This window comes from Heloderma suspectum, chromosome 3, assembly GCF_057233095.1.
Source record: "Heloderma suspectum isolate Gila_16-S chromosome 3, 16-S_ref, whole genome shotgun sequence".
Lineage (NCBI taxonomy): Eukaryota > Metazoa > Chordata > Lepidosauria > Squamata > Helodermatidae > Heloderma > Heloderma suspectum.
This window is the reverse complement of record NC_139460.1, coordinates 226,935,672-226,950,686: the sequence shown is the minus strand read 5'-3', so window position 1 is coordinate 226,950,686 and position 15,015 is coordinate 226,935,672. Positions and strand designations below refer to the sequence as shown.

The 15,015-nt window shown below is 44.4% G+C and overlaps 1 protein-coding gene across 1 annotated transcript in view; it reads right to left on the bottom strand.

Annotated features, from left to right (window-relative positions):
* Positions 1 to 15,015, bottom strand: part of CC2D2B (coiled-coil and C2 domain containing 2B) — a 115,324-nt gene that overhangs the window by 69,263 nt on the left and 31,046 nt on the right. The window contains exons 14-18 of the mRNA XM_084845902.1: positions 12,331 to 12,471; positions 10,443 to 10,506; positions 9,777 to 9,898; positions 6,881 to 7,058; positions 943 to 1,090 (exon numbers count right to left, since the gene is read on the bottom strand). Coding sequence (XP_084702028.1) covers positions 943 to 1,090; positions 6,881 to 7,058; positions 9,777 to 9,898; positions 10,443 to 10,506; positions 12,331 to 12,471 — 653 coding nt within the window. The remainder of the gene's footprint in view (positions 1 to 942; positions 1,091 to 6,880; positions 7,059 to 9,776; positions 9,899 to 10,442; positions 10,507 to 12,330; positions 12,472 to 15,015) is intronic.

Sequence of the window (15,015 nt, the reverse complement as noted above, 5' to 3'; positions counted from 1 at the left end):
CATAATAATGTAGTAGCAGGAGAGAGCCTGGACAGGGGCCGGAAACAATCCTCTCTCATTGGTTGAGCAGCCCCTGCCAGTTTGATGACGTTCATTTCTACTCCCCCCACCCCACCCAGAAGTATGTTCCTTTCAAGTGCTGTGTGAACCCTGAAAACCATATTTTAAAGGTACGCTATACTTGGCTTCGTGTGTCCCTGATGGACCAAAGCCGTTTCCATGAAAATCTGGGTAATACTCCAATGTGCTTCTCATTCCATTGTTGTGAAGATCCCCTCCTGGAAACATGCTGGGTAAATGAGTAACTCCAAGCTATTAACCTGATCCCTATGGAAGAATAGAACCCTATCCAGAACAGGCAGTACATCTATTCCTGGATCAGCCACCAACTGGACTTCTTCCTCCAACAAGCAGTACTTCTTTTCTCTAGCTCATTTTTGTTAGCCCTCATCCAGTCATCACTGATCTCAATGACTGAGGACTTCCATACCATCTCCAAAATGAGATGGAAAGGTGAGACAGTCTCTCATCATACTGATGATACTGCTCCTCAAATCCCTATACAGAAGTCGATCAGCATGACTGAAAGGATCCTGCAGAACCCCACAAGCAAAGGCCATGGAAATGAGCAGCAGTCCTCCAGCATCACCTCTTAGTAGCAACCCTCTAGGAATAAAAGAAACTACTGCAAAACAGCACTTCTTTATTTGATTTGCATCTTGCCTTTCTACTAAGAAAATGGCACTCAAGGCAGCACTTCCACGACCCATTCAAAAGCTACTGAGAGGTCCAGCAGAATCAACAGGGACACCTTTCTTATGACCACTTCCCAGTATTGGTCATCTACCAAGGTGACTATGTTTGTAACATATTGCTCTGAATGACCCTGAAGACAGAAATCATCACCTTGCTTATGCAGTTAAAATAGAATGATTAACTTACTGCTTCCCACTGCCCCATTTGAAGGTTTAACTTGCTGTTCACAGCTAAACTCTACCTCATCCAAAACATCTTTGCTTTTCAATATGAAGTTATTGGGAAGAGGCAAGTACACTTTGGCCAAAGTTGTTTTTTTGCTGGATTCAAAAACCTAAAATTAAATAAATCATACATTGGAGGGAAAGAGGAAGATCAAACTGTGTCAGAAGAAGCTGCTTCAAATTAGCGCACCAAAACAAGAGAAGAATAAATATGCAAAGAAACCAGGAGATTATATATAAAAACATCTAAAGTTATTATAAAAACCTGTACCTAGTGCAAAATGGTTTTCTATAAACAAGTACCCATTAATACAGCACAATGGTTTGTTAAAGGGACTACTGATAGAATTTTATAAATATTTGTCAGGGTGGAAACTGAGCCCATAGAGCCCCAGAGCAGTTCTGATTCTGAGGAGGAACAGCAATCCGTGGGAGAGGAGCTCGCTCATCTCTCACAAGCACAGGAGCTGGCAGAGATTCCTCCTGCCAGCATTCCTGGGAGAGATAGTGACCTTGGCAGTGAGAGAGCGCTGGAGGGGGGCTTGTTGGATGCTCGGCGCAGAAACAGGGAGCGACGACAGATGGAGGGCGCCGAAAGGAGGTGCTCCACTCGTTTGGCACTAAAACAACGGTCGCGTCCCGATGACCCACGGGAAAGAGGATCTCTCCATAGCCCATAAGTTCAGAGTCTTCCTGCAGTTCTCCTTCAAACGGGGACCAACTGCCTTACCTGGAGCTTAGGCTACTCTGCTATCCATCCCCAGTGCAGTTCCTTGCTTAGTCGCTAGCGATTATTATCTGTAAGTGTCATAAAGTAATAAAAGAATAAAGCCTTGGAAAGAATCCTCGTCGTGTGTCCTGAGTTGGCTATTGGAGGAGACTGTAAGAGGCAGCTAGGGCACTCCTGACAGCTTGGTCCCCGTTCCTCTTTTTTTTTTTCTCTGCTCCTACTGCTTCTGGAGGGTGCCATGGGTGCGGTGGTGCAAGCTCTTGCGCAAGAGAACCAGGCTCTTCGTGATCAAGGGGCTCAATTGACGACTGCCGTACAGGCTCTGCAAGCTGCAGCTCAACCCCCACCACCCCCGATTCCCCCCCACTGCAAGGGCCCAGTGGCTCTGCCAGAGAAGTTTTCTGAGGAGAAAGGACTTTTTCAGATTTTCCGTGCCCAATCGGAGCTGTACATGCACCTTCGACCTGAGGATTTCCTGACAGAACAGGGTCGTCTGGGCTTCATCAATAACCTACTTTCAGGCATGGCCTCTAAATGGGCTTTGGGACTTAGTCTCGCAAATGACTCCCTGCTCGGGGACTATCAAGGTTTCATGACAGCGATGGCCAGATTTTTCAGTGACCCCCTGCTAGGGATGTACGAAAGGTACTTACCTTTCGTGGATTATGTTTATGGTTGGGGGGGAGGTGTTCCGTCCTTCCCCCTGGAATCCTCGCTGGGGGGGAGTTAAGGCTGACTTAAAACAAAAACGCGCGTACGCAAATGGCGGCGGCCATGGCCGCCGCCATTTGCGTTCCTTATTTTGGCACGTCTTAGTCTACGTAAACATTTACGTAGACTAAGACGGCGAAAATAAGGGGAACGCAAATAGCGTTGCATCTACGCTATTTGCATTCCCCTTATTTTCGCCGTCTTAGTCTACGTAAATGTTTACGTAGACTAAGACGTACCAAAATAAGGAACGCAAATATTTTTTTAAGTCAGCCGTGATAGGCTATGTAAACATTTATGTAGCCTATCATGGTTTTTTTTTAAAACCTAGCCGTGATAGGCTACGTAAATCTTTACGTAGCCTATCACGTTTTTTTGTTTTGTTTTTTAAACTGGAAATGGCGGTGGTAGCAGCCGGTCGGAAGACCAGCCGCCGCAGTCACCGCTGCCGCCGCTGAACTGCCGCCGGAGCCGCCGCCGCCAGGAAGATCCGCCCAAGGTAAGTCTCGTCCCAGGGAGGTGGCGGGGGGGGTGGGCCGTTCCGCCACCGATTTCGGGGGGCTGAATGTGCTGGCATTCGGCCTCCCCGAGATCCATGGCGGAATTTTCGTACATCCCTCCCCCCTGCGCATGCAGACGGCTTCTCGGGAGATTCGCCACCTCAGGCAGAGCAAGGACACAGTTTCCAGCTACGCGACAACTTTTCGCTTACTGATGCAGGATTTACAGTGGAATGATGCTGTGCTGGTTGCTCAATTTTTGGACGGTTTGAATGACGAGATCTTGGATGAGTTGGCACGCACGCCTAGCCCGCCTACTTTGGAGGACCTCATCCAGACCTGCCTCCAGATAGATAGTCGGCTGGAGGGGAGCCGGCAGACCCGGCGGGGCGCTGGGGGCTGAGATTTCCCTCCTCCCATTCCCCATTTCCTGCCCCCTCCCCCACCCCCTGCCCCTGCGGTGGGGGTGGAGGAGACCCCAATGCAGCTAGGAGCTACCCGAGCCCCTCTGTCACCGGAGGAACTAGATTGGCAGCGCGCAGAGCGTCGATGCTTTTGTTGCGGAAAGCTGAGACATTTCGCCAAAACCTGCCGTGCCAGCCCCACAGCCTCCTCCTCCTCTCCTTCCTCCTCCTCACCCCTAGGCCTGACTAGGCTGCCCCCCAAGCCTGTTGGGCGTTTCCAGTGTGGGGGTCAGTTCCCCACCAGGTGGGTGCCTTCTACAACCCCCACCCACCCTCCCATCTGCTATTGCATGTTCACCTCCGCTCCTCCCAGTGGAGTTGGGTGGAGGCCCTAGCTTTAGTGGACTCTGGGGCTACGACCAGTTTCATGGATGAAACGTTCACTCACCTCCACAAGGTTCCTACCCTGCCTCTTCCTGCCGCCTTGGCAGTGGAGACCATCGAGGGGCGTCCTCTTTCGAGGGCGGTGACCCAGATTACAGCTCCGCTCACTCTGCGCGCCCAGTCCCATGTTGAGCAGATTCAGTTTCACTTGGCCAAGGTTCCCCAATACCTAATCCTGCTGGGTGTTTCCTGGCTCTCTAAGCATAATCCTCAGATTTCTTGGGGGCTTCAGCAAGTGGAGTTCTTGTCTCCCTACTGCTGGGAGCACTGCCTCCCAACCGAGGCGCCAGTCCCAGCCCAGATGTTAACCCTTTCCTCCCCCTTGTCTTCTTCTGGCAGTTCTTCAGCTACCGTGATCCTCCCAGAGAGCTTTTCGGGATGTTTTTGACAAGATGGAGGCCGACCAGCTCCCCCGTCACCGCCCTTTTGACTGTTCCATTTACCTCATTCCCGGGGCGGCCGGCTGTATTCAATGTTGGAGCTGGAACTTCGAGCTCTGTGGGAGTTTTTGGACACAAACCTTTGTGTGCAAAAAATCAGAACTCCACCCGGTGCATGATTTCAGAGCATTTAATTCGGTCTCTATCTCCAGCAAGTATCCCCTCCCCCTCATACCGGAGATGCTGGAACACCTGGGGTGAGCCAAGATTTTCACAAAGTTGGACCTGCGTGGCACCTACAATCTGATTCGCATCCAGGAAGGGGATGAGTGGAAGACCTGTTTCGGCACCCGGTACGGAGAGTATGAATACCTAGTGATGCCGTTTGGGCTCGCCTGCACCCCCCACACACATTTTCGTGTTTTATAAATGCCATCTTCCGGGACTATTTGGACACTTTCCTCATTGTTTATCTCAATGATTTACTTATATTTTCTGAGGACCCCCACGCCCACCAGCACCATGTGTCTGCTGTCCTCCAGCGCCTCCACGAGCACCATCTTTATGCCAAGCTGGAGAAATGTGCATTTGACCTAACCTCTTTGGACTATCTCAGCTACATTATCTCAGCTGACGGTACCAGGATGGATCCTGCAAAGGTCCAGGCTGTCCTCTCCTGGCAGGCTCCATCCACCAAGAAGGACTTGCAACATTTTCTGGGTTTTGCAAATTTTTACAGAAAGTTCCTGCCCAGCTTTGCTCGGCTGACATCTCCTCTCACAGGCCTCCTTAAGAGCAGGAAATCTCCTTTTCATTGGACGGTATCTGCCCAACGGGCTTTCGAGGAACTTAAGAAGCTTTTTAGTTCTGAGCCGATCCTGGTACATCCCGACCCGAGGAAGCCGTTTGTAGTGCAAACTGATGCCTCTGACTTTGCCGTGGGGGCAGTGCTTTTTCAGCCAGATCAGGCGGGCGGCGGGTTGCAACCCTGCGCCTACCACTCCAGGAAGCTGAACATGTCTGAGAGGAATTATACCATCTAGGAGAAGGAACTGTTGGCCATCAAGTCTGCTTTGGAGACCTGGCATCATCTTCTGGAGGGGGCACAGCACCCAGTCGAAGTTAGAACTGACCATTGCAACCTGCAACATCTTCAGACAGCCCGTGCCTTAAACCAGCGGCAGATTAGGTAGTCGCTTTTTTCCCCCCGGTTCCACTTTAAGATTTGCCATGTGAAAGCCTCTGACAACCTACAAGCAGATGCTCTTTCTCGTAAGCCTGACCTCCAGCCAGGGGGTGAGGGGAATCCCCCCCCCCCCGATTCTTCCCCCTCAGAGCCTGGAAGAAGCTGTGGTGCCTCGCTCTTGGGAGGTGCTCCTTCACTCTGAACAGGCTCAGGATGCTTTTGTCTGCACAAAAGTGGAGGAATTGGGGCTAGCCTCTGCCCCTCCCCACTCTACCCCCTTCTCTTTGTGAGGTGGCCTGCTTTACCATTCCAGCCGGGTCTATATGCCGTCTAGACCCCTCCGCGAGAAGGTCCTCCATCAGTGCCATGACTCCCCCACCGCTGGGCATTTTGGCTTCGCCAAGACCCTGCACGGAGTGATGCGGGATTTTTGTTGGCCTCATGTGTGTCAGGACGTCAAGACCTATGTCGCCTCCTGCCCAACCTGCCAGTGGGCGAAGGCCCCTCAGGCAAGCCCACAGGCTTGCTTCACCCCCTGCCTACCCCCTCAGGACCTTGGAAACTGCTCTCCCTTGACTTCATCACTGACTTGCCTCGCTCACATGGTAAGACCACTATTCTGGTGGTGGTGGATTTGTTTTCTAAGATGGCCCATTTCTTCCCATGCTCTGGGTTGCCCACAGCCAGGGAGAGGGCGGAGCTTTTTTTGGCGCATGTTTTCTGGCTCCACGGATGGCCCAAGGGTCTCCTTTTCGGATGGGGGGCCCAATTCACTGCCCATTTCTGGAGGGAGCTACTTGGGCTTCTCCATGTGATGCTCCGTTTTTCCTCCACCCACCATCCACAGACGGACGGTCAGACCAAGCACACCAATGCGACTCTGGAGCAATATTTGCGCTGTTATGTCAATTACCAGCAAGATGACTGGTTTTCCTTGCTGCCCGCGGTTCTCCTTCAAACAGGGACTAACTGCCTTACTTGGAGCTTAGGCTACTCTACTATCTATCCCCAGTGCAGTTCCTTGATTAGTCACTAGTGATTAGTATCTGTAAGAGTCATAAAGTAATAACGGAATAAAGCCTTGGAAAGAATCCTCGTCATCTGTGTCCTGAGTTGGCTACTGGAGGGGACTGTAAGAGGCAGCTAGGGTGCTCCTGACAATATTCTTATAACATACATTACAGAAGCAGTGTGTATGTTTCTTTTTTACTGCTTGTACATGCAGTAATGAATGGAATTCCTGAATGGAAGCCATAACTGGCCCTAGCTCCTCATGGTATGTACAGATGGTATATACAACATGAAAAAGGGATGTCACCCTTTTACACATTATGGGGCACATCATACGTTGACACATGTGGCCTACATACTAATTTCGAAATACATGAAGCGACCACAAGCATAAAAGGAAACTCTTCATAAAAAAAAACAGGGATATTATTGCAGCAGAAACCAATTTCCATCAAAGTTAACACTGTGTAAAGAGAATAGGATTCCCAGTTATGTTACACTACTGAGCTATTCACATCTTCTTAATAATCATACCTCTACTCGAAGAGATTCAGGCCAGTTTAATACTTGGATTCTAAAACATTGCTGAAATATTACTTTAAAATCCTGGTGAAGAAGAGCTTCTGGAGTAGAGGACACTAATTTATTGTTATAATATATTTTAATAAAGTACTTCTCTAGTTTAATGTCTTCTCTTCTCTTCTGTTCATCTCTAAAAATACAGGAATACAGACAAAACAGATCAAAGGAAATATATGATTAACCTTTACAACCATACAACAAATCTTTCTGCAGAGAAATGAGGCATGTGTTTACACATTTGCTAAATTTGGTCTCAGAAATTAAGCAAAATAATGTTTAAAATGTACTAAATTAAATATGTTGAATGCTTACAGTACATTCCATGTCAAAGCTACAAACAAGGGATGCAATCATAGTAACTGATTTTGTTTAAATTTTGCAGAATCACATGCTGAAATATATCTACAGCCAAAATATTTTTCTCTTACTGGGAGGCAGGACCACACCCCTCCAAAGAACTGTTCGAAGTCACATTTCTCATAAATCTGTGCTTCTTTCTGCTATAGAATGAGATATATTCTACCTACATTAGTCATTAAGGGCTCTAGATGGATGACAACTACAGAAAGATTTAGCTCTGTGTAAGCTGCTTGGCAATTTTTCTGAATCTTAGGCTGTTTCTACATGAGGCATTTATCATGCCCTCATGACTGGCCAGTCATGGAAGTTCGTAGGTCCTATACACATCATCCTTCAGGGCACCTCCCACTCTTTGCAGCATTTATCGCATTTCTTTTCATGATGCAAAAAGTCTGGCATTTTCCCTCCTTCCGCTATGGACCATGGTAAATCTATGATGTATTGATGAAATGGCACTTTATCGCAGCAATATTGTGGCATCTAGTGGCTTTATAATGAAATATATAGGACTTGCCCAGAAAGAAAAAAAGGAAAAAACCATGTGGAAAGCCACTGACTATAATCCCGCAAGGAATCCAGAAGCAGAAGCCACGGTAAAGTTGCAGGATCTTAGCTTAATGCAGAGAAGCCCATAGTGACCACCAATATGTGACCTTCACATCTGGACTGATAAGGACAAAGAAAACTTCGTACTTACTAAGATGCCAAAGGAGCAAGAACAGGCATCGCTGCAGATGATTAAATATTTGGGCTGCATTGGAAGATGTTGATGGGGGATGTGACTACAAAGCAATGAAAAGAGACCCAGTTTGCACTATCAAAACAGCCAACTGTGGCTTAAGCTTTGGTGGGCTGCATTGTGTGCTGGTGCATGTTGGGCAGGATTTGCACATTCAGTGCCTGGCCGCAGCTTGTTGTGTTGTGTGAATTCAGGTGCCAGGGGTTGTGTGAGGGTTAAACAACCCTTGCATAGCCCATGGTCTGTTGTTAGATTATATGAGAGTTGTTTAACCTTGCACATCCCTTGCTGCCTAAGTTTGCATGACGTGACAAGCTGTGGCCAGGCGCTGAATATTCAAAATGTCCGTCTGCATGCACTGCAGCCCACCATGGCTTAACTAAGAAATGGTGGGCTGTTCGATTGTTCAAACTGCCCCACAATGAAAGAAGTACTGGCAACTTCTCCCTTAGAATTATGGGCTCTGTGAAGTGGAATAATCTACATGTCCACTCATATGGACACATGCTTGATTCTCAAATAGATGAAAATCTTGAAATATTATATGATCCCATCTCTAATCAATAAAAAAGGGCTCCATTATCACTTTTGTGAGAGGGGAGGAGGCTACACACTTCACCACATTCCACTTCTCTGTATTCCTTTATCCCCCATTCCTCCTCTCTTTTCCCACTCTCTTGGTTTCCTTCTTTCCTTCCTTCCAGCTCTGATGAAGATGAGAGGATCTGTGACCCACTGCACTAGATTGGTAGGCATGAATTTTGCCTATTATAGAGGAATAGACTAAAATAGCTAGGAAACCTATGGGCTGGAAAGAGCTTTAGGCCTAGGATTACCATTTAAATTGCTTTGTCAATGATATATCAGTAACATTGTTTGCTTTTCCTAAACTATTTATATTGTTTTGTTGCTTTCTTTCTTTCTTTCTTTGCCATTCTCTGACCATTTATAATATTTTCCAAGTATTAATGTTATTATAGTTACAAGATCATAAACTTATCTTTTGTAAGAAGAAAATATTACTTTTAGGCACAGTGTATCAATAAATTGATTGACTGGTTTCAGTTAAAATCCTGAGTGTGTTTTTTTCCCCCCAGTAGTCATACTGTACTCTGACCAACCGGGCTGCAAAGGTGCACATTCAAACTCAGATAAGATCATCAAATGAACAAGGTGTGCTTTACTTCCACACCTTCAAAGTCAAAGAAGTCTGAATATGTCAAATACTGTGGATTAAATAATGTGAATCAAATCATTTAAATTCTGTAAGTCATGCAAATAATTAATTGTATATAGCAGCAGTAGGAGTGCACATTTCTGTCATTTCAGGACAGCAGGTCTTTAATGTCCTCACAAAGTTCCATAATCTTTGGAGTAAAAATGCTCAGTTTTGCCCTGTAATTTGAAATTTGTTTTAATGGCATATCACAGAACTCAAGTATTATAGAACTCAATAAATGTGAATAGAAATATAAGATGCATAGCCTTCTCATATCAAAAACCAATTTTTTTTCTGAAAGATTGTTTTTTGCCTAGATAAGCCTCCCACAAACTGGTGCCCTCCAGATGTTTTGAACTGCAATTCCCATCATCCGTGACCACTGAGCATGGGCACCAGGTCGGGGAAGGCTGGCCTAGACATTAAGGGGTGTTATTCTATTAACATTTTAAAAATAATCCTACTTAATAAAGAAATGCATTGTAAAAACAAATGCTTTGCAATACTAAAAAAGAAAACCAGCAACTCACAGAGGGCACATATTAGTTGCAGTTATTTCAGTTAAGAAGGTAAGATGTGGTATGAAACGAGGTTCATTTCTCTCTCCAAGGTCTGTTGAGGTCTGGTTGACACGAGTTGAATCCAAGCACCCCTAGAAATCAATACATTAGTATTTTCACGTTACCCAATATCTTTTCAAACAAGCCACGTCTGCGCTCATATTAGTTCTTTTTTTAAACACTGTTTATAGATGTTTATAGGCACTCTCTCATTCTAAATTTACCCTGGATCTACAATATTCATCAAGTCATCTAGATTTCTATAAGTATCTATCAGACAGTAATTGTATACAAACAAAAACAAAGCAGTACTGGTCTCATTCATTTTACTACGGCACAACCATTTACTATTTTGAAACTGTATGTATGTATTGCATTTCTATACTGCCCCACAGCCGAAGCTCTCTGGGCAGTTTACAGAAGTTAAAACGTTAAATGCAATATAAAAAAGTTTAAAAGCCATTTACAAAAAAGCACATAAAAGCACACAGACAATATACACAAACAACATATAACTAAAAACAACATTGAACTATCAGTCATAACTAAAGACACATCCAGGACCAATTAATTTCAACATATGAACATTCTGTTTCTTCCAGCTCCTGAAACTTTTGCTTTCCATTCTTGTCTTACCACTTTTTCATCATCTTCTGATATTTTGGCTTCATATTCATCCATTTCAGAGTTATTTGTCAACCTTGTTGAAAGATGGAAAGGAAACAATAAAACCTCTACAGTTGAGCCCAAACTTCACATAACTTTCCATTGTATAATTTCCTCCCAGCCCTGCTTTATTTTAATGCAAAGAGGATGTAATTAAGAGTGGTAAGAGTGACAGGGGAGAGGCAGAGGAGCTCCTTAACACTTTCACTGCTCCTCCAACCCACTGTTCTTCCTGCAGTCAATTGAAGCCCTCAGTGCTTATTTTGCATTTAAAAATCACAACCGCTAAGCCTTCCCATTGAGGGGAAGAGCTGCACAAGTATGTAGTATGAGCCTGAGGCAAAATATGATCCTGAGAAACAGTTTAATGCAATTGTGCAATACAAAATATTTATTTTAAAAAACTGTATCATTGTCATAGACAAGCATAAATGTAAGGGAATGATTAACATACTGTTACGCTCAGCCCAACTTCCAAAGCTATGAGAAGATCCAGAGCTGCAATGCTTACCCAAGTCGGATATCCTTTGGAAGGAGGTTATTATAGGCTTATGACATTTTGTAATATTTGAGTTTATTTACAAATATACAGGTTGAATAGCAAAATGCACTGTCCCAAAGCAGATCTCCAGATATAGTCACCCCTGCATCCCCTGATGGTGGTAGCTTACAGAACCTCAAAATCTCAGTGCTCTATGGCTGCATTTGTACATCATACTAATCTGTAGCTTAGCAGGACATAAACAAACCCGAATGAGCTATGCTTCCCCCTCCCTCTACTGGGTGGCCGGGAGGAGGTGTTTGGAAACTTTTGCTTAATTGCAATTGCCTATTTCATCCAGCTGTGAGAGCTGGACTATAAGGAAGGCTGAGCACCGAAGAATCGATGCTTTCGAACTGTGGTGCTGGAGAAGACTCTTCCGAGTCCCCTGGACTGCAAGGAGGTCCAATCAGTCAATCCTAAAGGAAATCAACCCTGAGTGTTCATTGGAAGGACAGATGCTGAAGCTCAAATATTTTGGCCACCTAATGTGAAAAGAAAAGTCACTGGAAAAGACCCTGATGCTGGGAAAGATTGAAGGCAAAAGGAGAAGGGGAAGGCAGAGGATGAGATGGCTAGATAGCATCACCGATGCAATGAATATGGACTTGAGCACACTCTGGGAGAGAGCGCAAGACAGGAAGGCCTGGCGTGCTATGGTCCATGGGGTCACGAAGAGTCGGACACGACTGAACAACAGCATTTCATCCAAACCAACAGCCTGTGGTTAACATTAACTATGGTTTGTTTGAAACAAACCAACTTGAATCCAGCTCTGTATAGACTAAACCATAACCACAACTTAATATTCAAAAGCAATATACTTGTTATATTATACTTAATATTCAAAAGCACTTGCCATATACCAGGGTCAAAAAGCAAGAGGGCTATTTCTATCTTACTTTACTTGTGAGCTTTCCAGGCATGCTTCTGTTGGGAACAAGTACTCAGTTAAATATTTCCTTAGTCTGATGCAGCAAAGGTAGTTCTTATGATCTTCTCTAACAGTCCAATTATCTTAGTTTTATAAATCTCTGTAATCTAAGCTTTTCATCTGTTCCTTTTTAATCATTTCAGCACTGTTTAGTATATTTTAAATCCCAGTAAATCCCAGTTTTATATTATATTATATTATATTATATTATATTATATTATAATATTTATTTATATCCCGCCTTTTTCCCAGTACTGGGACTCAGTTATTTCAGTTTATTATGTTTTCTATAATATGTTCAGATTTGTGCCACAGGTGCCAGTGAATAACAATTCCTATAAAAAATGAAAAGAACTAGTATTATGATTGTCTTATCCACTTACCTTTGAAATTGCAGCTTTACAGTGGTACTGATAAATCCTTGGTGTCTCCGTACCGACTTTATCTGTTTCCATACTTTTAGCATACTTTGTATTAAAGAATTATCCCTTTGGTGTTCTGCATCACGTAACATTCTAGTATTTCTTTTTAGAATATACAAAGCAAAGAAAATCAGCTGATCACAAAATTAAAATGGCATGTGTTATACCTTCCAGCCTTTCAACCTATTTCTGCTAAAATGAAATGAAACACACATAGAAAGCAACTACAGAGACCCCGGCTCACTCCCATCTACTCCACCATCCTGCCATAGTCCTTCAAGATGCATTATTACCAATATTCTGAATTTTCTTCTAGCCAGAAATAGGGTCACTGTTCTCCTGTCTTAATATCAGGGAACAGCTGTTGAAATTTTAGGACCAAAGCAGACATCACACAGGAGTTCTGCAGTCAGGATATCCTATAGTTTTTTAAAAATCCTAATAGCAATCACAGGGAGCTGTGTTAAACCTCCTCTGCCTCACTGTTTTCCTGATCCAAATTGCTCCCACCCTAAGCTGCTATTTGCTCTGTGGGGGGAAACTTGCAGATTCCAACTTCCATACAAGTAGCTGTAAGATTCCCTCTGCAAATGAAGTAGCAGCATGGAAGGCAGCAATTCGAATAATGAAAACAGTAAACTGCCCTCATCACTGCTGAAGTCCTAATCGAAGTTTCCCCTACCCCCATGACTGCTTTTCTTTTCTTTTTTAAATACAGCATATACAGATCTCCAGTGCCAAATCTGGTTTGACCCTTTAATGACAAGACCATTGTGATTACACTGCTTAAAATGGGAAAGACCTAGATAGTTAAACAAGTTATTCTGAATCTGCTTGCAGCTTCATTTCAGAAGTTGTACAAAACCATAATGAAAACAACTGGGAGAGGAAAATGCCGAAGAACCTTCTTCAAGTGATAATGCTGAATTAAAATTCAACTCCTTATGCATTTTGGTGCAGCTTTACAGACCATTTAGGATTAAGATAACACTATGGGCCAGTCCAAGTTGTAGTCTCATAATTGTCAGTGTCTCAGTGACAAAGAACATATGCAACTTTCTACTTTGCAACACTTCTGCTTTCCCTTCAACCTGTGCATGTAGTACAGCTGTATAGGGTGCAGAAGGAAGTATGTTTAAATCAGAAGCCTTTCGAGTATCCTCCATCTTGGCAGCCAGTATCCAGGGAAATATAGCAGTTTGCCCCAAACAAGCAAAATTAACAGAGGTAATTCACCAAAGTTTGAAAACTGATGCATTAACCTATGACCAGGGATCCAGGTTGGCTGTCCTGTCTCAGGATGTTTCCAGATGAGACTTTTGTTGTGGAACTTATCTTATTCACATAATTTTATAGGGGGTCCAGATGGCACTGACTTCCATTTGTAACCCTCTCATTTTTCCTACTGCTTCTTCCATCTTACCACAAAATTCCAATAAAGAGAAAAAGACAGAATAGCTGCACAATGCTTTTTGATTGGTAGCACTAGGAACTATCAGCTACCCCAGTTTACTAAGATCCAATCATTATTTTTATTTCCAGTGTTCAGGGGTGCTGATACTTAAGAAGCCAAAATGGTACCAAGAACTGGGTCTCTGAATGCTTAGGGGATCCCCAAGGAATAGACAAGTAAATAATAAAAATAAGGGGGTTAAAAAAAAACAGAACGGGAAAAACTGTGTGTGCATGCTCATGCAGAAAATGGGGGGAAGGGGAAGGAGTGAACCTGGAGGTGAGGAAGCTGGTCTGCAAAGTTGCCCACTCACAGCATAAGCCACATTTTAACTGAGTGTGCTGGTTCTTGGCTATGTGTGCAGGGAGAACAAGGAAGCAAATGGGAAGAGGTGGAGAAGGGAAGGCTGAAACAGGAAGGGAAGAGAGAGATGGACAGAGAGGTGAGTGAAGAAAAGGGACACAGAAGAGACAAAGGTAGAGGAGGAGGGGAAGAAAGTGGCAGACTAAATAACAGAGCAAAGAGGAGAAAAGAAGAAGGGAAGGGAATCCGAAACAAGAAATGGAGTGACAGGTTAGGGAAGGGAAGTGGGTCACACGGAAGTGACCAGTTTTAGGGGTCACACTGGAGAAATAATATCTTTAGCACCTCTTCACTTTTTTTTGCCTGCTTGTCAGTCACACACAACCTAAGTGGATAGGCTCAAGTCCCTAGTCTTCCTTGCAGGCTCCCTGTTCCCTGGTAAAACCTCTGAAATGCACTCTAACCTCCCTGCCATAACTACTGGGCTCATGATATAGCTGTTGGGACCAGAAGTGTAAGTCTCCTTTTTCTTTCTACCTTCCAAAGCACACCCAAGCACATTGGACTACTCCTTTCCTCACTCCCTCGAGCACTTTATTTTTTAGAGAAAAGGGTGAAGGTTTCTTTAGAATAGCAAAGGGAAAAGGGACACCTCCACATATTACACAGGGAGGAGGGTTTTTTTAACCACACAATGTATACCCACACAGACGTACCCAATACTAGAAGCTGTCTGGAACTCTCCACACCCTCCCTTCCTTTTTGTTAACACCCTCAATATTACATGGATCCTGGAAGCTCAATGAGCACAGGATGTCAGGATTGATTCTGAGCGCAGGGAGATTAGCAGCTCAGATTCAGAACAGGAGCAGCCAGAACTGGGGGAGCCA